Source organism: Corvus kubaryi, unplaced genomic scaffold (assembly GCF_017639235.1).
Source record: "Corvus kubaryi isolate FWS band 111438036 unplaced genomic scaffold, C.kubaryi_AGA036_p1.0 65360, whole genome shotgun sequence".
NCBI classification, from domain to species: Eukaryota; Metazoa; Chordata; class Aves; order Passeriformes; family Corvidae; genus Corvus; species Corvus kubaryi.
In genome coordinates, this window is record NW_024581941.1 from 38627 (window position 1) to 61472 (window position 22846).

At 36.2% G+C, this 22846-nt stretch overlaps 1 protein-coding gene across 2 annotated transcripts in view; it reads left to right on the forward strand.

Annotated features, from left to right (window-relative positions):
• Positions 1-22846, forward strand: part of LOC121673338 (regulator of nonsense transcripts 2) — a 53021-nt gene that overhangs the window by 21678 nt on the left and 8497 nt on the right. For both annotated transcript variants that reach the window (XM_042046561.1, XM_042046562.1), the window contains exons 10-20: positions 481-594; positions 1852-1968; positions 6904-7089; positions 7623-7826; positions 8447-8722; positions 10115-10298; positions 12395-12534; positions 13596-13700; positions 14627-14725; positions 15402-15569; positions 20029-20170. In XM_042046561.1, the coding sequence (XP_041902495.1) occupies positions 481-594; positions 1852-1968; positions 6904-7089; positions 7623-7826; positions 8447-8722; positions 10115-10298; positions 12395-12534; positions 13596-13700; positions 14627-14725; positions 15402-15569; positions 20029-20170 (1735 nt within the window). The remainder of the gene's footprint in view (positions 1-480; positions 595-1851; positions 1969-6903; positions 7090-7622; positions 7827-8446; positions 8723-10114; positions 10299-12394; positions 12535-13595; positions 13701-14626; positions 14726-15401; positions 15570-20028; positions 20171-22846) is intronic.

Below are 22846 nucleotides of genomic sequence, written 5' to 3' on the forward strand. Positions count from 1 at the left end.
TATATTTGTGTTTCATTCCTAAATTTATGCTGAATGTCAGTAATTTTAAAAGAAAAATTCTGCACATTACTAAATCTGACTTGAAAAGCCATCCGTGTTTAATATTTCCTTGAGGACAGTGCAAGTGGCCCTATTCCCATAGAGAGTTCTTACTGATTCTGAAAATACAGAATCTAGAGTACTTTATTGCTACTTCACTGTGGCAAAGGAGGAGGGTCTATGGCTGTAGATACGTTACAGGAATTAACTGTTTTGGGGAGTGGGGATATGGGGAAGAGAATTCAAAGTGTTCTGAAGAAACAAGATTATAGGGAGAGTTTTAGGAAACCCAGTGAGAAGTAAAGGTGGAGCTTGAGGAACCAAACTGATAGCAAGCACTACTGAATTCCCAAGTGTATTTTGTGCATGTTCAGATCAAAGTAATTTAGAAGAAGTGGGTGTTTTTGAGGGCCTACAATCAATTTTTTGGTTGTTTTTTAGGTAAGAAAAAAGGACCAGATCAACATTGAAACAAAGAATAAAACTGTGAGATTTATTGGTGAGCTTACCAAGTTTAAGATGTTCTCCAAAAACGATACTCTCCACTGTTTAAAGGTTGGTGTTGTGGTAGTCCTGTACTCCTGTGTATGATAATGTGTCCCCATACTACTCCCCTTCACTTACCTGCTGCTGATGTTGTCTGAATTCATTACATGGGATGTTTTAAACCCTGGTGTCTGTGGCTACTGTTTATAAGGAGACTTCTGTAGCTGCTATAGAAGTTAAAATGTTTTACCTCTTCTAGTGGGAGGGATATATTAAAATAAACTTCTACATTTGGATGTAACCAAACTGCTAATCCTTTTATTGGTTAATATGGCAGACATTGATACTTATTAATCTGCTGTACATTGCAAAAGTTTCATTTTCTTGATTTCAATGAATGTTTTTGTGGAGAAAATAACAGTAAGGGAGAGGGACTGGAGGCAAAAAGCATTTCAGTGATGCAAGGAGAGGCTTTCATGCCGTTTTAGCAGGTGCTTTTGTTTGTTGAGGGACAAAACATCTTTGGAAAGTGTTAATCTCTACGCACATCATTTCACTTTGCCTGCATGATAAACATTCAAACTTTGTTGTCAAGTTGCCAATTAAAAATAGGTTTTAAAAAATAAAAGTGCCTTTAATAAAGGGTGCTTGAGACTCGCAGCTTAAGATCACTTTCTGTGTGAAAAGTTTCTGTTTATTGACTTGTTAGATATCAAAGCTGAATTCCTAAAAAAATCATAATCACTCACAATTTCACTTCTCTTGTGTATAAAAAGCTGTAAAATGCAAAGCTGTATTATAGTTATTGCTTAACTTAAAACAGTGCAGTTGGGTGTGCTCTGAGGTTACTGTGCCCTTGTGCAGTTTTATTGGGTAGTTTAGGTGGGGTTTTTATGCCAGTCTTTCAAAGCATCCTGTTTTTCTGAAGCCTGAATTTGGGGTCCATAGACTGTTCTTACAAGAATTTAAAAATGGCATTAATCTTTTGAATGTTCATAGAATGGTTTGGGCTGGTTAGGACCTTAAAGATACCTGGTTGCAACCCCCTGCCTTGGGCAGGGACACCTTCCTCCTAGACCTGGTTGCTCAGAGCTCCATCCAGTCTGGCCTTGAACACTTCCAGGGACGGGGCACCCACAATTTCTTTGGGCAATCTGTGCCAGGGCCTCACCAATCCTAACATCTGATCAGTGAAATCCATTTTCATTTATTCTGTAAAGAATTTAGAGCACCATCATACTGTCCAGTCTGGTAGATATTGTTTAATGTTTTCTGCAGCTGAAAAAGATGTTTAACAAGCTGTGCTTTTATTTAAATACATACCAGATGCTTCTGTCAGACTTCTCTCATCACCATATTGAAATGGCGTGTACCTTGCTGGAAACCTGTGGAAGATTCCTCTTCAGATCACCAGAATCTCACTTAAGAACTAGTGTTCTTTTGGTAAGAGAAAACTTGTTGTCTTACGGGGAGGATGTCATGTCCTGACTTAAAGCAATTACTTCTTTTTGAAACTATTCTCAAGAACTCCAGTTGACTTAAAAATCTCTTCATGACTTGAAAGAAAATGTAAAAAAAAGAATTAAATTTCTGAAGTAAAAAGCTCTTGCTTTTGAAATGCAAGAACTAGTAATTCAGAGAGAGGGAAAACCCAGAGGATGAGGTTGAAAGAATACTGTAGCTGTACCTGAACATGCCTGAAATACTGTTTGAGGGGAAAAATAGTAGAGTGGAGCCAGACATGATTTCAACTGGAGGTGAAGATGTTTGTGCAAGAGGTGGTTCCTATGCCCTGTATAATGATCTAAAGTTCTAAATGTGAAGAAAAAGTTTATGATAAAGACACTAAGAGAAGCAGTTTTAGAAATAGAGATTGGGAATTAAAGTAAGATTAGAATTGGGATCTGTAAGTCTGGGGAAGTACTGGCAAAGACTTAAAAGTAACAGGAGCTGAATAATGTATTTACTGACTTGAGAGACAATCCTAAAACTGTGTCCAAGGTAAGAGACAGAGTCAGACATAGTTGAAGAAGACCTTCAAAGATAGATTCACTTTCTCTTAAACCAGTAGTGTCTCTCTTCTCGTGCTATAGTTAATGGAGCAGCAGTTGCATACCTGGGTATATTGTTGTACAATTTCTTTTCCACAAAATACTGTTTTTCTCTGAACCTCTTTGAGTGTCAGAACATCTGTTGAGGTGGTACAATCATGAGAGGAAAGAGATGGGCAAATTAACTGCCAGTTCCTTGGCTCTTGCTTTTTGTAGTAGTGTACTTTGTATCTTGAAAGGTTTGAGTCTCAATTTTCTAAAGGTTTGCCAGCTGATATGTTGTATTGTGAAATATATTCCTTTCCATAACCAAGTAATTTTTCCCCTAAAAACACTGTTCCATTATCTTTAAAAGACATTTTACTCATTGCTATTACTTTTTGGTAGTTAATAGAAATTTTAGAAATAAGGAAAAATTAAATGCTTTTAGCAGAGCTGTTTTTGTAACCGACTGCTTTTAGTGTTATGCACTACAAAAATGCTTATTGTTAGCTGGATTTCTGGAATCTGCTGGATGAATGCTAAACATGGCTTAACTGTGAAGTGTAAGACAAACCAAACACTGTTTGAATTACTGAGGCTTAAAGCCTCACAAGGTTTTGGATAAATAGACTTTTCTTATGCATTGAGGAACCAGGAGAAGGTGGAAGATGGCAAATAAGTTCGGAATATCTATTTAAGATGTAAAATAGGCTAAATAGGTTTATATTCTGCATCCCATCTTAATAGCTGTGTTTTCTCACATTCCCCTAAAAACCTACAGAGATTAATTTTGACTTAAATAGTCTTACACAAATTGAATCATAGTCTTATGGTACAGGTTGGTGTGAACTGTGGAAAAGATTTCTCCCAAAGCAAGCTGATTACAATCTTGTGGTAAAAATCTAAGCAATTGTAAAGCTGATCTACTCAGTGACTCTTATGGGCAGAATTAAAGCCTGTTGATCCTCTAAATAATTATTGGTGTTAATCTTTACTGCTGATGATGTATTTCGTAATAAGATTCCAAACAGCTGCATGTTTGTATTAAAGACAATGTTGCTTTGTCCTGGTGTGGAAGAAAGTCATAGTTAAGAATGGATTTTAAAAGTAATTAAGAGAAAATTAATTATTGAGAAGTCAAGTGTTCTGTAAGAGCATCACAAATTTAGTGGCACTAAGTAACTTTTTCTAGAGAAACATTTAGTGATCATATCCTGGTTTTGTGGAACTACTTAATATTTTGTCAATTATTTAGAGATTCTTCTTTTATTAGGACTGTTTATTTCTCGTAATTGTCTTCTGGGCAAATCTTTCAAATTGAGTGTCCTTTATGAAATTTGTAATACTAATGTAAAACTAGATTGGCTTTAGGGTTTGTCTGTTGATAAATGAATTACTTGAATTGGATTATTTGAATTGGAGCTTTGAAAGGAAGATCAGCTTCATCATGATCTAAGTTTATGTAATATTATCATGTTAAAATGTCAAATTCTTGTATTATGCTTTTGTGGTCTTGCTAAAAGAATACTTGAAATTTTGGTATTAAAAGCCTCCTGATGCATTTTTAACCATTTAACTTAGACAATTGTCTTAAGCTTTAGGGCCAGATCACTTGTGTTGGTAAATATACAGAACTTAAGCAACACGGTGGCTTCCTTCTTGGTGTGACTCCTTTTATAGGTGATGTTGAAACTGTGGGAGATGTTTGTACAGGCAGAGGCTGTGGCAAAGTAAATGCAGTTCATGTAGAGCTTTGTTAATTCACTATAGCAATAATGTGCTTCAGGAAATTAGAAATTTTCATTTTGAACTGTCGGAACGAGTAGCAGGGCAGAGCAGTGCAGGTAGTGAAGGGAAGGAGAAGCTGAACAGTTTCAGTATCTCACTATGATCTGATGTTTAAATGTCAGTCATGCTGAAATGCTTTCCTAAATTGGAGTTTTCATGATGCTTAGGTTTTGATTAATTACTTAATTCTTCTTTTTTTCTTAATGGTCACCAGATTTTCTTTTGAAATGATTCTGCAGTATATGTTACATGCAGAGAGATTTTGTCACTCACCAAGAAGAAAAATCCAAACAGTTTTAATATTTTAACCTGGACACTTTTAATGTTGTTCATGGTCTGTTTTTATCAGAGGAAAAATGGGAACCTAATCTTCAAATGTAATGCTTTACCTGTGTAGTTCTTCATTTTAGCCTAGTAAAATGAAGACCCAAAGTAGTTGATGAGCTTAAAACACTTTAGACCTCAGGTCTTGCTTTTTTCTTCTGAATTGCAAGAAGGTTTTTGTTACTATAGACAATGTGTTGTTATGATTTCTTTTTCCTGCCTTAACTGAAAAACGACTGAAACAGTTTCTTGAAATGCTGAGGATTTTTAATAGACTAGAGATTAAGACTAATACAGTCCACTTACAGTTAGAATACATGCTCAGGACTGCTCAAAACCCAATAAATTACAGTGGTGTTGAGACTTCAGGTAGTGCCTATTGTCTCTTCTGGGAAGAAACATTTTAATTATAAACTATTATTTACAGTATAATGTACAACTTTTTATAACAGGAAAGTATACAAATTATGTAGGTTTAGGGATTTTTAAATGTTATTTGCAAGCCTTTCTGCCATGTTCTCTGTTCTGTTTCACTTCAGCCCACTTAATTTTTCAGTTTATAGTATAGTGTCATAAATGTCTTTAAGGTAGCAAAGGTGTATTTTCTCCTATCTAGAAAAGGTGAAAAATTTTCAAAGGTAACAATTAACATACATGTCATGGGAAGGTTTCAGAATTTTCTGCTCTAAGTGGTTTTTCCCCACATAAAACAATTTATGTACTCAGTCGTTAAGTGCTGTGCATCTGTTAGGTGCCTGTAGGAAAATGTACTGCTACTGACAGAAATTTCCCATTTGGAAAGGAACAGTCTCAGGGAATCAAAGGAAAGACCATTTGTGTTGTGGAAAAGGTTAAGAATGAAATGCCTTACAGTTGGTGTCAAATGGAGACATTCCTGGTGATAGATGACTAAAATCCAGGAAGAAAATGACATTATTTGTTGGGTTACTATGTTACACACAGCTACTCTTCCCCACTGAATTAGCAGCTGAAACTCAGGGTTAAGGAGTTGTTTGAATACATTGGCATTTCAGTTGAACTGAATCACTGCCTTACAAAAAAAATTTTAAATTATTCGAGTTTAGTGGAAAGTCCACCAGCATGAAAAATACTGCTTCCTCACCTATAATGAAAGGAGGTTTAAACTCTTGGTTAGTTTACTGGACTGCATGAATGGATATACTAACATGTGGAGGGGGGGATGGGATGGGATGAAACAGTACTTACATGTTAATTTTGTTTATCTGTTTGAAGTTATAAATTACTGTGTAGCCTATCTCTAGTAAATGTTAAAGTTCAAACAAGTGCAGTTTCCTGATGAACCACCATAGAGTGATTTAGAATAGATAGGATCATATGATGTACATAAAAATTTAATGCAACTTACAGAATTACACCTATATAGCTATGAATACGCAGTTGCATATTAAAAAGTATTTAATAATGGAATTAAGCTCCTCCTCCACTGTGAAAATCAGCAGCTTAGAACTGCTATTTCAGTTCTCGTACAGAATTTTTAGATAAAAGAAATTTTTAAACCCCACAAAATAAACCTTAGCTTACATATCTAAAATGAAGTATGGAGAAAAGATTGTATTGAGGAAAAGCAGTACAGTCCTGACAATTAAGCACAGTAATTAGTGTTGACTCATCTGCTTTTTCCTGAAACATTACTTTATGGTAGATGCTGTTTCTTGCAGTCGATTCTGCTTGGGTAAACAGCAGCAATGGAGCATGGAATAAGGAAAATTCTGTTGTCTAAACCTTTGGAAATTCATACAAAACCATCAAAACCTCTCAAGTTACATGCTGATGTAAAAAGTAGATTGCCAGTCTTATGATGATTCACTGTGTTTGTGCAAAGACATCAGTATTTGAGCTACTTTGTAAACTCTAGTTAAATAATGTTTTAAACGGAGTTGCTTGTAATCTTATCAACCATTTATCTGAACAGTAGCATTAAGATTTTGAGTTAAATTTTAAATACTTTTCTGAAACCATTTTACCACAGGTGAACCATTATAAAAATAGGGATCATAAAGAAAAATGACCATGGAAAGGGCAACACAGACCCATATATACGTACTTTGTCCTTTTTTCTCTCTACCCAAGCTTTTAACTTACTTTTCTGCAACCTTCTTATTTACTGTATCCCAAGTGTAACTCTAAAAGTCTTTGGCTTGAAAATATGGTATGTCAGCATCTCTCAGTGGTCATTTGCATTTGTTTCCAGGAACAAATGATGAGGAAAAAACAAGCAATGCATCTTGATGCACGCTACGTTACAATGGTAGAAAATGCCTATTACTACTGTAATCCCCCTCCAGCTGAAAAGACTGTGAAGAAAAAACGTCCTCCCTTACAGGAATATATCCGTAAGCTTCTTTACAAGGATCTCTCCAAGGTCACCACAGAGAAGGTAAATCCTTTCAAATCTTTAATACAGTTTTTACTGAAAGTGGTGTAGTAGTAACTTTGGAAAAGGTTTGGGGAGGGTTATGGTTTTTTCAGTTGCAAGGAAGAGGGATCATTTTTGTATCAATGATTAAGATGATTTCATTTCTTTTATTGGGAGACTTAGAAGCTCCAGTTGTGGACCTGTGTTCTCAACAGCATCAAGTGCTGAACAAAGGGAAATGAGATGAAAGTCGTTGTGTTTTGTACATTGTGATGGGAGAGTAAGAGAAAAAAGGCTTCAGTTAAATACTGACAGTAAGAGCAAGGAAATTATGGAACAGCCTTGGACACCTTGATAGTAGCTTGAGGACAGCAGTTGGGTTATGTACATAAAGTCTTCCATAGCCACTGCAGGTCTGGAGAATGCCTGGAAGGGAGAACAAGGTTGTTTGCAGGCAGGGATTTCATCCCAACCAGGAGAGATGGGGGGTGACAGGGAACATATATGATATTTTACCTGCTAAAATGTGAAGCTTGTCTTAAAATTTGATTTAGGTCCTGAGACAGATGCGCAAGCTGCCTTGGCAGGATGCAGAAGTTAAGGACTATGTTATATGCTGTATGATCAACATCTGGAATGTGAAATATAATAGTATTCACTGTGTAGCCAACCTCTTAGCAGGGTTGGTCCTTTACCAGGAAGATGTTGGAATTCATGTTGTGGATGGAGTGCTAGAGGATATTCGACTAGGAATGGAGGTAAACAACCAGTATTCTTGCTTAGCTGTATTCATCTATTTATGTCGAAAGGAAAACTAAAATAATCTTGCTTAAAGAAAGGAATCCTTGGATTCTCTTTTTTTTATGATGACCTTCTACCTCAGTTATTTGCTTTGTATAGGTTTATTTCAATTAATAGAATAACCCTACCCAAAAAAACCCCAACAAAACCAAACTAACAACATTACTTAAGACAATTGTTTAGCCTCCGTTATCATAGTAAGGGCATAGAGCTTATTCTTTCACAGTCTAGACAGATCTACACAACTTCAAGTTACTTTGGAGACCAGTCCATATTTTAATAGATACTATAATTACACTAATTCTCTGAGTGATGAAAAGTCGTCATAGATTTAAGGTGGAGTGTATGCTAAATGTATTGGAACTTAAATACTAGTTAACCAGCTTTCATAACTAATTTTTAATGTTTAGTTTTGTATAATGTATGTAGCCATAAATAACCATCTTTTATTATAAACAATTCTATCAATTTTTTAATGCACCTTTTTTCTTTGCAAAAGGTTTGTTGGGTTTGGGTCTTTTAATATTCTATTGTGTCTGCATGATAGAGTGAATTTTCTTGTTCTTTTTTGATAAAGGTTAATCAACCAAAGTTTAACCAGCGGCGGATCAGCAGTGCTAAGTTTTTGGGGGAGCTTTACAATTACCGAATGGTGGAGTCTGCTGTAATATTTAGAACTCTATATTCCTTCACCTCGTTTGGTGTGAACCCTGATGGCAGTCCTAGTCCACTGGACCCTCCAGAACATCTTTTCAGAATCAGACTCGTCTGTACTATCCTCGATACCTGTGGGCAGTATTTTGACAGAGGATCCAGCAAACGAAAACTTGATTGCTTCCTTGTATATTTTCAGGTATTCTAAATCTTATACAGTTCTGTAGAATTCTTTAGCAAGCTAATGTAAGTCAGTCTGGTACATATTTCTCTCATTGTTCTCTAGCACTATAATTTTTAAGAATCTTGTCTGTCTGGTAGCAGTTTTATTTTCAAGTGATGTGTATGTCGAGTAATACCAAAATGATCAGGAGGCTCTCAGTGCTCACACTGCTGGTTTGCTCAGCTGGAGAAGATTTTTTAGGTTGCTCTCCTCAGCTAACGGTTTTTGTAGAGAAAGAGAAGTCAGATACATCTCAGGCATGCACAGTGAAAGGATGAGAGGTAATGGGCACAAATTGAAGCAAAGAAAGTTCTGACTCAATAGATGTAATGAAGTGGGGCAAAGATTTCATAATGAGTGTTGAAACACTGAAATGAGGAATTCCAGACCACTGAATTCATGCTAAAACTTGCTGATTTAATTTCTTTTTCTTTCTGCTTTTCTCTATAATTTATACTAAAACAAGGGGATTAAAAAATAAAAATTAAGGTGATAACAACTTATTTCAAACTTTAAGGAATCAAATCCCTCATCTGTATGCAAGGTGGAAAATGATGTTTTGAAATATAGTATCTCAGAATGGTTTGGGTTGGAAGGGACCTGAAGAATCACCTTGTTCCAACCCCCTGCCATGGGCAGGGACACCTCCCACTTGACCAGGTTGTTCACTGTAAATGCAAAAATAAATGTTTTGGGGAAGACATCATTATATTTCTGTTCCACCTAGTAATTTCAGCAGGCCTTCTTCTTGAGCATGTCACCTTTTAAGTAAGATTCTGTCCTCATACTTCGTTTTCAGATGCAGTTTTTGCAGCCCCTTAGTTCTCAAGTTCTACTGTTAGGTTCACTTAAAATCAGCATTTATTTTTTACAATGTTAATGTAAGAGGTATATGCGAATTTGTTATAAAGCAAACTGGGTAAGTCACTTGAAGCTGGCTGCAGTCTAAAGATTTTTTTTTTGTGATGTTTCCCCCCCTTTTGCCCATCATATGCCTTCAGGGGAATTAATTTTGTTGAAAATATATGGGGGAGAGAATTGGAAGCTGGCTGGTTGTTAAGTGCTCATCTCTTGTAGAAAGAGTTTACCCTGAGAAGGCACTTTCTTGCCAGGGCTTTTTTTGTTCAGTCTTCAGACTTGTAACAGTAGTCAGGATAGAAGGAGCACATTCTTAATGTTTGTGATATCCAGTGTTATCAAACAGTTTTTAGTGATACAAGAACATCTAATTAATTGCATGAAATAGGGGACGAGTGATGTGAAATCTTTTGCACTTTCTACTGTACAAACGTGACATTTTTAACTTCATGGCTTAAATGGTATATAAACATCTGTGCATATAATTGACTTGAATATTTTGTATTCTAGCGGTATGTGTGGTGGAAAAAAAGTCTGGATGTTTGGACGAAAGACCACCCTTTTCCTATAGACATAGACTATATGATCAGTGATACACTGGAACTGCTGAGACCAAAGATAAAACTCTGCAATTCTCTGGAAGAAGCTGTCAGACAGGTGCAAGACTTGGAACGAGAATTCTTAATAAAATTGGGTAAGAAAATGTGCAAGGGAAGTTAGGTATTTTTTACAATTCTTGTAGTTCTTAAAATTTTCTCTTTATGATGGTAGCAGGTGTAAGTATTGTTATGATTATTTTATTCTCATGATGGAAATATTTTTGTAACTTCTTTGCATGTTTCTAATCACCATGGATATCACACAGAATCTCCATAATTCTGAAGTACTGAATGTTATAAAAAATAGTCAATATGAATACTTTTAATATAGTAGTATCTGGAGAGCAGAAGCGTATATGTGTATGTATTAATTTATGCAGTCACATGGTGCAAATGATGAGGAAGAAAACTATTAATTTAATCAGAAAAATATAGGAAGCACACTAATTTCAGGAGAAAACAGTTGGGCTGGCAGCACAGCTCTGTTGAAAATATATTGATTAGTGAGTATCTAAAACTGTAACCATCATAGTAACCTTTAAACCTCTTGTACATATCCATTCTTAGAAAATCTTTGATGCTACCATGCTCATTACTTGTTAAATGGAATTGTTTTTTAATCTTCCATTTTTATTTGAAAACAACCTTGTTCATTAAAAGATTTTATATGTAAATTTTAGACTTACTAAGTGTTAATTAGAGCCTTAATAGTACTTCATCTACTTGGAAAAATTCAATTTTTAAGAATAATCCTTTAATTCAGTGGGATGAATGTGTCTCATTGCTACATAAAATGTTGCAACTTCTGCTTTAGGAGGAACTTTTTTTAAATACGCTGTTTATTTAATTGACATGCCTTGAAATTCCCTATGTAGTAACTGAAAAGCAGATTAGAATTCCCCTATGGTATGATCTAAATTCATGGCTTTCATGTTCTCAAAATGATAACCAGGAAGAAATATACAAGTAGTTATATAAGCTGTAATATTCTTTTGAAAGGTACTCAGCACTTCCTGCAAATAATAGGAGCTTCACAAAACTTCATGCTAATGGCTGACCTTAAGTGCAGTTGGTGTAATGTCAAAAAAGGAATGACAACCTGCATAGTAACTGTGTTGACTCCTCAGTAAAGTCCTAGAAAAATTAGTGGCTTAGAAGGCTGACATCAGCAATCCCTCTGGAGGATTAAGTGGCTTTGTAAATTAATGAAAGGAAAAAAAGAATGTATGAGAACAATAGCATATGCTGGAAGTTTGGGGCTTTTGCATTGGATGACTTAAATACTGCTATAGTCCTTCTCTAAAAACAGATCTTATTTTTTTTCCTGAATCAGAACCATGCTCAGTCCTTAAAAACATTCTGATTGAAATCTGTATCTAAGACTGGACACTGAAACACTGAAAAAAAGCTAAAACTTCTTTTTCACTTCTGTGGAAATGGTACAGATAATGGTATTACATTGAAGGATGCCTTACTGAAAGAAAGGAGATACTTATGTTTGATATTTTACAGACAGAGTAAACTAAAACATCTTGAGGGGCAGAAGACAAGCAGGTCAGGAAGAGAAACTGCAAAATGAACTAAAAACACAAGTGTAAGAATTGTCAATCATGTCAGCAAGGCGGATGAGCACACTATGTAATGCTTTTAGATGAGACTTTGCTTTCCCAGAGACTTCATAAAGGCACCTGCATCCTTATAGGTTCAAGTGCAGCCTCAGAGCATTAGGAGAGAATCATAAAGGTTTATTACAGGCTGAGATAATTGTTGTTTCAAAACTGTTAGTTGACAGTAGTGGGAAAGTACTGCAGAGAAGACTGCAGGGGCTTCATGTCTCTGGGTTCTGCTGGTTTTGTAGTCTCTGTAGTTTGGACTCAGACTTTGGTACGTGTTTCAGTAGGGTCCACATTCGGTTTGAGGGGGTTCTGAGGCACTTTGCACAGCTTCTTCTGTTGTCTGGGAGATTTTAAGCATTCTCTTTAATGTTTTCCTCCTTTTCTGACAGGACATTATTACCCTTTATGACTAAGTTAACCATATGGGAAATGTTTCATTCGGAAGTCAAATATTATGACTAATGGGAAGCTTCAGTGCTCAGTAACAATGGACTTTTTAAGTGATCTTCCACGTATAACTTGAGTGGTTATATGTTTTCTGATGTTCTAAATCATTCTCTTTTTCCAAATTTCAGGAATTGTGAATGACAAAGATTCCAAAGATTCCATTACGGAAGGGGAGAATCTGGAAGAGGATGAAGAAGAGGAGGAAGGTGGAGCAGAGACAGAGGAACAATCTGGAAATGAAAGTGAAGTAAATGACCCAGAAGAAGAGGTGAACTTAATCATTTACCTTGCCTCATGTAAAAGAAGTGATTTTGATTGCTTGTTAGTTTCTGAAGCCCTTCTGAGTCACAGAGTTAGTGGGTGAAATGTGGGTGTGCACAACCCAGTCAGCACTGTGAGGATATTCCCATCCCAGTTCTGTGTGTGTGGAAAACTGAGTGTCCGAGGCTTGTTCCTTATTTTGGCAGAAACTTGAACCTGACGACTTTGCTCGGGGTATGTGCTGCTTCTCAACAAAAAGATACCTTCAGCTTTTGGCATGGAAAAAAACCACTTTCAGATGACTTTCTTTTTCTGTTGTAGAAGCAAATGTATTGACTAAATGTCAAAGCAGTCATTAGGAAAGATAACAGGTGTTCAGGGTATGCCTATGCAATATGAATAAATAAAAGATTTATGGAGCATAAAAACCTTCCTTGTTTACTGTACTAATAATATTTTGAATCAAAAATGGTGGAGCCAATAAAAAAAACCACAAGTACGTAGAAATTCTGACTTGTCACTGTGACACAGCAAAGTTGGCATGATAATGGTATTGTTACAAGAAAATGAGTTCATCAAGGAAATAGAGAACAGTTTTTCTCCATATGCTTAGGCTGGTTGATTTACTAATAAACTTTGTTTCAATATATGTCTCTCAGCACTAAAGGTCTTGAAGTTTGGCTGGGTTTGTTCCTTCATCCATAAATTAGTACCAATAGAATCATAAACAGTTGGGGGGTGGAGAGGGCACCTCTGGAGATCTTTTTATTTCCCTTCTTTGAACTTCATGAGTTCTTACCAGCTTGTGGAGTTCCCTCTGAGTGGCAGCACAACCATCTGGTGTATCAGCCACTACTCCATTTTCTGCTGTACATTTCTGAAATTAGCAGGTAACGCTGAGTGAGTTCAGACTGAAACATTAAATAAAAACCATAACAAACAAATTTACCAAGACTGAACTGAGCAAGTTTGGATGGGAAGAGTTTAGAAAAGGTGCAGAAAATGCTTGAGAAACCAGCTGTCCTTCTTGTTTTAAAACAGTCATCAGTTATAAATTGAATATTTCAGGAGGGCTCTGACAATGAGGAAGAAGAGGGTGAAGAAGAGGAGGAAGAAAACACAGATTATCTTACAGACTCCAATAAGGAAAATGAAACCGATGAGGAGAATACAGTATGTATTGAGCTGGAGATAAGTGAATTGAATTTGCATCTTTGGTTTTCTTTACTGAATGTTTTTTGCCAATGCTGCTCATATTTCCTCATATCTGGGAAAATACAGCAAGGACACTTCCTGTTATTCTTTCAAATACATTTTATCGCTTATTTTCATGTTTGCAAACTTTGGTTATTACCTTTTGAAAATATTTATGCTGTCAACTTTACTAAAACATGTTTTCACCAGACTGTGAGCTTTCACAGGTAGCTAGACTGGAAAATACCGTGTAAATGATGGTTTTATAATGCCAGCAATAGTAGCAAACTGATAGGATACAAAAAGGTAAACTAATTACCCTCCACTGGCTCTCAAAACAGAAAAAGATGCTAGCTAAAAAGTGCAAAAGTCCTAAAATACGAATTTAGGATTGACAAATTACAGCATTTGCAACTAAAGAATTCATCTGGTTTACCTTGAATTGCGTTGCATAGTAAGGAAATAATGAACATAATAGAACAATATTTTGGAGTGCTGACTTCAGACAGTTTTGTTGTCATGTTTTGCTTTCCAAATACTTGAAAGGTAGTCTTTGTCTTGAAAATACCGTTTAACTTTATGGACTTAGTGGAAAATTGAGTTAAAATAGGTGTGTTAAGGATAGAGACTTTTATTTGTATTGTTGCCACATCTTGAATGTGTCCATGCACCTGCACACACACACACACGCACAACTGTGTGACCATATTATGAGTGACCATAAATCAGGAAATATGCCTTTCAAGAAAATAATCAAGGCTGAAAACTTCTTTCTTGAACAATTTGGTTTTATAAACCTTTTGATTGTGTATGATACAGAAGCAATAAGGATATTTGCCACTTCTAGACTGAATATTCATATTTCTGAAACTAATGTAATGGATGATTTTTCCCCATTGCAATAGGAAGTAATGATTAAAGGAGGAGGACTGAAGCATGTCCCTTGTGCAGAGGATGAGGACTTCATTCAGGCCTTGGATAAAATGATGCTGGAAAATCTTCAGGTATAAATAGTTATTTTCTTAATTTAATGTACAGCTAACTGTGTTGATTTTTTTCTTAAACTAAATAAGTGATTAATGCTTAGCTTACCATACTAAAGGAATGAAGATTTTTTTTTTTCTTTGTTTTGACCTCTTCTCTGCAGCTGATGTTTGGCTTTTAGTAAAATAGCTGTTAATTGTATTGTTTGTCCAGTGAATGACATACTGACATATCTTCTACAGAATGAGTAATAACTGCAGCAGATACTGTGCAACACTTCTGCCTTTATCTTAGGCTGTAATAGGCTTAAAATGCAGATACATTTAAATTTACATAACCTTTTAGTACCCTTTTTTGTAGTCACATCTGGTAAATATGTAAGTATTGAGTACAGCAAGCCCTGTATAATAAATATACTAATAAGATGTACCAAAAAAATCATGAACTAAGAATGGACATTCCACAGTGTGTCTCATCAGGTCTCTAGATTTCTTTGCCTAAGAGATTGCCCTGTAACTTTCTTCTCAAGCAAGGAAAACCAAAGGAAAATATAATAAAGCCTAATAAATGTATTTATATATTCCTTCATTTTCCTGGAAGGTTAAACCTTTTCTCACTTGTGAAAATCAGATTGTTTCCAGCCTGATTGACTGTGTCAGCATCTGATCTTTTATAGAATTCACTTTTTTTTAATAGCAACGGAGTGGTGAATCTGTTAAAGTGCATCAGTTGGATGTTGCTATTCCTCTGCACCTCAAAAGTCAGCTGAAGAAGGGCCCCCCACTTGGAGGTGGGGAAGGAGAGTCAGAGTCTGGGGACACAATGCCATTTGTCATGTTAACAAGAAAAGGCAACAAACAGCAGGTAAGAGTTTATGTAAGGTATAGATACTGTGTAAAAAAAAAAATAAGGCCTTTCACTTCAAAAAAAGTAACAAATTTTTATTTCTTCTTTCGTTTCTCCAAATTGGATACAGACAACTTCATTTTGACAAATAGAAAATACCATATATAATTTCTTGGAATTCTTGGTAGAAAATTCTTGTAGAAAAATTCTATGGTCAGATTATACCATTACTATTTACATTTGGTGATTATACCAGTAGGACAGTATGTCTTGCATGTATTTTAGATATAGTTGTGGAAGATTAAGAGATGTGGTTGGTGAACTGCCACTGAACTTCGAAAGGAGTAGAAAGGAAAAAGGAATATTCCGGAATTTTTAAGATTCTACATGTTTTTCTGAAAACACTTTCAGCTTCAAGTCAAGATATATGGTCATTGCTAAATTCCATTTCCTAAGTAACTGCCACTTGGCTGAATTTATTCAACTTGCAAAAAAAAAAAAAAAAGTCATTATCTCTGAAGACACTCATAGGGGGCTATTCCAGAATGCGCTGAGTGAATCTCTTGCAGGAACTTAAGTGGAAATCAGGTTGGTAAAACAAACTAACTCCTTGCCTCATGCAGCTGAGCTGTATGTTAGTCTTGGCTCTTTTCTCCAGTGTGTGTTTGAATTTTCCTAGCTCAGCAAATCCATAATACACAAATCTTTACATAACACATTCCACATTTATTTCTCGTCATGGTTTAGGTGTTCTAAAGAAACCTTTTCATTTTGGTTGTATAATTTGATGATGAAAATAAATTACTCTGAATTTATATGGAAAGCATACCCAAGGAATTGTTTCATGCCATGCATCTGAGCCTTTCAAGTGTTTAGATCCATGTCACTACTTGGTTTTTACATTTGTTACCTAAATTGTGACAGTAGTGTAGCAGTTGAGGTGTATAAACCTGAAGTAGGCTCCTTCTCTTCTTTCATATGAAACACGTTTCAAAAATCCATGTAGGAGGTGGTTTTTCTGTTTTCCTGGAATTTGAATGTGGTGTACAAAGTTCTACAAAAGCTTTGAGTGGGAGATTTTTAAATGTGGTTGTTGGTCTGAGAAAGGGTTTAAGAGAACTCAATTTTAAAAAAAATGTTGTTTAGCTTTTTTAGGATAATTTACTAGGAGTATCTGTAGTTACAAGGAATTTTGGGATCTTCATATTCCATGTAAAGGGGAAAATATTGCAAACATGTGACTTAAAAAGAAAGCAGAACTTGTTCAGGAGTTTTCCTTGCTCCTCCCCCAATATTTGGTTTTGGGAGTAGGCTCTTCCTGCCAAAACTCTTCTCAGTGTTTCTAGAAATGTAGAAAACAGTTGCTTTATAGACTTCTTCAGCTCTTGAGTTAATGAAAGGCTTCTTTGTCCATAGTTCTGTATTCAGAAAAAAAAATGTATTTTGGTACAGAGTTTTAATAGAAAAATAAGCAGGAAAGAAGAGGTGGAGTTGAAAAGAAAATAATTATTTCTTCTTACAGTGCTTTATTTTAAATTTGCATGAGCAGAATGTGCACAGAGTTTTGAAGTGCTGGATGCATACTTCACTGTTAAGGTATAGCTGTAAGCTTTCAGCTTTTAAAAACAGCCAAAAGAGTTTGCAGTGGCCTGGCAGGCTGGAAGTAAATTCATCTGCACGGTCACCAGAGTGATAAATGACATCAGCCTAATTGCTTGTTCTGCTAGTAATGGTTTTGGTCTCTGTGTTCTTTGGTGCTGCTGAAACAAGCAGTGTTAGGAAAATGGATCATGCTGTGCTTCCTTCCCGAGGGTAACATTTGGTAGTGGAGGTCCAGTTGCCAAATACTCCATTCATGTGTCAGTGTCCACCCAGATTTTAGGGCAGCATTGACAAGTAGTTTTTTTTTGAAGTAATAGAACAACTGACTGGTATTTAGCAGCTGCATATACCCAGATTAATGGTCATTGCAGGCTGATAGTGCCAAGGACACCATATTTTATCCTCAAAACTTAGACAACTAGTAGCAGTAGAACCTAACGTGATTATTTGAAATTAAGATGATAGCATTGTGATTTATCCATAAGCCATGAGAGAGCAAGGGGAAATAATGTTGTCATCATAAGGGATCAGAGCTGATCTCTATGTAATACCATTTGGTGTTTCTGAACCAAGAAGTTTTACGCCAGGTAGGTGTGAACTAAAATGAGGTATAGACAGTAAAAAGAAAGTCAAAAAATTTGGTTACAACCTGAGACAAAAGATTTCCTTCCCTTTGAAAGATTTTTAGCAAGGCTCCATAAAAGAATGATAATATCCATGGAATTGTCAAATCTCTCCCTGAATGTGAAATTCTTTATCTTGTTTATGTCTTCATATCTTTATCTCATGGCATTTTTATAAAATCTGTAGTGTAGTCTTCTGAATAATCATTTTTGATCTTCTTTCAGTTTGATATCTTTTAAGTGTAATTCTCTGTCCTGCCCCCATCTCACGGATTTAATAAGAGGTTTTTCATACACCTCTTCACTATTTGCAAATCGGAAATGTTTCAGTTGCTCAGTAATCATCATATCCTGTAGTAATTGTCATCAGTGACTTGATTTCAGGTGGCAGCTGATTGCCTTGAGATAGTGACTCAGTGGTGAATTGCCAGGCTGTTGTTTTTCTGTATCTGTTCCTCTCATTTACACCCTTCTATAGTTCACTTCTCTTTTTCTACTTCAAGCATCCTGTCTGAGAACACCAATCCTATTAAGCTGATAAATCCATAGAACAGAGAAAATATAAAGGATGTATTAAAATGGATGAGGAGCTTAATGGTGAAGCTTAGGAATGATTTTTATCATGAAATACTGCTAATGGATTAGTTATTTGTGTAGTTTACATGAAGTTCATTTGATGATATCTGGGAACACGCACAGCCTACTCAGCAATAAGTAACTAGAGCTTTCTTTGTTCTTGAAATTTCAACTTCCATTTCTATTCTTCCCTGCACACCTTAATAACAAGCTCATCTTTATATTCAATATACTATGCTATTACTCTCACTCCCAGCCACAAAAAAACTCATCTAAATCTATCTTGTATTTGGTAGGGTTTAGGGATTTACTGTACCCAGGTTTTTCTTGGGTCTTTGCAAGAGTCTGTCTTAATTGTTTCAAACACATTATTTTCAAATGCTTTATCTAAGTACTTGGAATCTTCTCACACTCATCACTCTGCTGCTAGTGGGGCATTACTCTCTGAGATACCTTGAGATTCTTTAAGGATTATTGCATTAAATACTTAACCGCAGGTGGTGAGGATTTTGCTTTTCCTTTAAACCTTCTCAACAGAGGTTCTGATAATTTCTCTCTCAGCAGCTTTTGGCAGTATAACAGAAAAGAACACTTAGGAATTTGCTTCTATTTCTTTGGAAATAGATCTCCCATGATGAGAACAAGCAGCAGGATTCAGAGTAGTTAATGGAATATTGAGATTGATTATCCTTAAGTGTATTACCCTTCTTTTGGCACACAGATACTTATTTCTAATGGACATGGAGTTGAAGGAGGAAGTGAGATTATTCTAAATGTTTGCAAACTTTAGCATTAAGGGTATTCTGAGAACTGTTGTTTCAGTTGGGGATAAGATTAAGAATTATTTCTCTGTTCTGGAACAGTTGTAAAAAAAAAAAAAAAAATTGTAGCAACTTGGATTTTCTGAGTCTGGGGAACAAAAAATCGCCTTCCTTACACCTTCCTGAAAACACCAACTGGATTTCCAGAGAGAGGGTACTTCTGTAGGAGTGCCAAGCTTACCTGGTGTACCTTATGGCGAATCAGATAATGGATTGAATGTGTGGTGGGCACCTTTGGGTATGGGGGAGGAGGAAAAGGTCAATCTGACACCATGGTTGTCCTCAGACTAATAAGAAGCACTGGGGAGCCAGAATTATTCTTAAAAAGAAAAGTACTGGCCAAGGAATGCCAGGGAATGTCTAGAATGCTTGAAATGTTGGTAGAACATTTCAATGGTAGAAATTCTACTCAGGGGGCTTCATCTCTTTGGAAGGAAGAGACCTGAATAGGGAGGTGCAGCTTTCTGAGCCAGCTGTGGTGCTTTTATCTCAAGACCAGTGCAATTCTCTGTGGGCATATCAGCTGGTATGAAAATAGGAAATAAAGCATATGGCTATGCCTTCCTAGAGAAAGTCAGTTTTGTTCCCATGAATACTGTGTGTAGTAGGTTTTGGTCTCAGCCTTTTTTGTGTGTTCTCTGTGTCTTTAGGAGGTCTTGCATTTTCTCATGCTGCTTTAGTTGAAAAAGAGCTTAAAACCAAACCAACAAAAAACACACTTCACAGAAACTTCTGTAGAAAGTATCTCATTGAAATAACCTAGAAATAACCATAGCATTTCTGTGTTTTGGACTGTTTTGTATGGGTTGGGGTTTTTTCTCCGATGCGCACTTAAAAACTTATTTTCATTTGCAGTTTAAGATCCTAAATGTACCAATGTCTTCCCAACTTGCTGCAAACCATTGGAACCAACAGCAAGCAGAACAGGAAGAGAGAATGAGGATGAAAAAGCTCACTTTGGATATCAATGAACGGCAGGAACAAGAGGACTATCAGGGTAAGAAAATGACCATGTATTTAGTTTTTATTTTCAGGGGAGCCTTTGTGGATCTGCAGAAAGTATTATTTGTGATGATTAGCAGCTGAAGTTCTAAATATTGATTTGCAGTACTTATGGGAAACCTATCTTTTTGGTTCTAGTCATTCATTGTTTCCTCCCTGGTCTTTATACTTGAAGAAGTTTTTGTAGCTGTTCCATGAAAGGGAGTTTTCAAGTGGGTCTCAAATTTCAGCATTTCCATTTATTTTGGGAAAGGGGAAGAACTGAGATTGTTCTTTTTAAATTAAGGTAGTACAAAATCAATCTGATATTTACTGCAAGACAGTTGAGTTGGATACAAGGTGAATTTAAACTCTGCTTTTAAGCTATTAATAGGTGTTTTAGATATCAGTAGTATTCAGACTCTTCATTAGTCTTGCTGAGACTTGCAAGTCCTGAGGTAACCTTCACTAGAGAATTACAAAATGTTACCTCAGCTTCATACTGTAAAGGTTCTAGGAGTCCTCGAATCTGGAGCATAAGCATGTATTAACAAAATAGTTTCATACGGGTTACATGATTAATTTGGTCTTTTAAGACATGCAAGTGAGGCATTTGGGAATCTGGACAGATGGAAGCAAGCAGTGAATGCAGCAGATCATACAGTCTGCAAACGAGTGCACTTGATGTGTTTAGTAGTCGGGTGATTTGTTTTCCGTTTTGGTTTTTTTCAGATTCAATTTCCCTTGGTTACTCAGATGGTAAACAAAGCCAGCCCAATAAAACTTGTGTTATGTTACTGTTTCCATTTAACATCTCAAAAGTTTTTGCTCTGTTTTTTTTCTTTTGTAAAGATGTTGTAGTCAGGTGCTAATCACTGTGTAAGTAGTTAATTAGCAGGAAATCTCATTTAAGGGATTTAGTGAAAGGTCATTGTTCATCAAGAAGTGGGAAATAATTAAATTAAAGTAGTTCTAATTTAAAACCACTATGGAATCCAGTACTCCTTGCAGAACTTTGATAGTACCAGAACTAAACCTGTAATTGTAAAAAGAAGTATCTTCCAAAGTGAGTGTCTGCAGAGCTCTGAAATGTTAACACAATATATTCATAGTGTGAAACACGGTAATTAGCTCAGGAGCTTTTCTGAGACACTCTGTTCTTAAAAAGCCCACTTGTAAAAAAGGAAGAGAAAGAGTAAGACTCTAGAATTAGATGCCTCAGACGTTTTGCTGGTTTCTCCTCATTAGATACTTCTGATATTTCTACTGGTCAAGGCAATAGGGTTTTATGCCCTGTTGTATGACTTCGTTGATATCTATAAAATGAACCTGTTTAATCTAGGATTTTATTGTGAGTAGTTGTGCTTTTTATCTGAAAAAGGATCACACTGGTTCATTTCTGTTGGACAAAATCAGACAACCAATACCAACTGACACATGGTAATAGGCATTTTTAAAAATTTTTTCTCATAGATTTTTATTTAGTTGCTGTGTATAAAATGTTAATGCAAGAAGGAAGTCAACACAGAGGAAAAAGGGTTTTCCGTAATTGACATCCCATTTTAAAACATCTGTTGATGCATCTTAGTAACCTGGGTAATATACAGAGTAAAACCAAACTAAGAAGGACCTTTTAATCAGGCTAAATTAAACAGGCCAAATTACATTTGCCTTTGGAATAGTTTTTTATTTAGCTTTTGTGCAGCTGATTGTTACTTCTGAAGAGTCATCCTGTCTGTGACAAGTTGGTACCTACCCACTGAATGAAAGTGTTGGGTTTAAATTTCTGTTTCAAGCTTTGAAGTTACCAAGGGAGGAAGAATTCTCAATTTCTGGAGGAATGCCTCAGGGTTGTCCCAGTGTTTGCACATGGGCTTGTTGTTCTTTTCATCTGCATGGGGTAGCTAATAAATTCACCAATGTACTTCAAAGTAGTGTCAGATAATGATTTAATGTTTCAGCAAAGCTTATTATATTACAGACATTTTTTAATTTAAAGAACTATTAGGAACTTGGGTGGCTCTCTAGTTTAGACTGGTACTATTCTGTGCGGATTATTTTTTTTTCTTCACTAAAAAATCAAGGGGGTTTGGTGATGTGCCTTCAGCCTAGAAAACACGCTGTGGTCCCCTGCCATCTCTGCCTTCTGTTACCTTTTCTAGTACTGAACTTCCCAGTCCCATATTTCACCTCCCGTGTGGAAAACAGAAGAGGCAGATGTGCACGTACTTGTTCATTCACTGCTTGCTGCTCATACCTGGCTGGCAGGGTACCCTCGTCTGGTTTTCCTCCTGAGTCTCCTCATTGCCCCCAGACATCCCTTCCTGGCACACGGGATTGTTGGGAAGGATGATGTTTCATGATGTTTACAAATATGGACTGTCAATGTGTTCAGTGGCTTCCTTTGCCTTTGCCAAGTGCTGAATGGGGAGGGTACAAAACATGAATACAAGGGTCATTGACTGTTAACACAGATATTGTTTATTAAATCAGTCACAGTTTCCCAGTTTCTCCAAGACTGGGTGGATACCTTTACTGAAAGCTTCACCTGCATTTTGTAAACGGTGAGGGAAACTCATTAGTCTCTAGTTTGGCCCTACTGAGAGCAGTGGAAGTTCGTGTGTAGCAGGTGATGGGTGTGTGTCTCCAGTGAGATTACCAGAGATTAGAGAACCAGACAGAGCAGACTTTC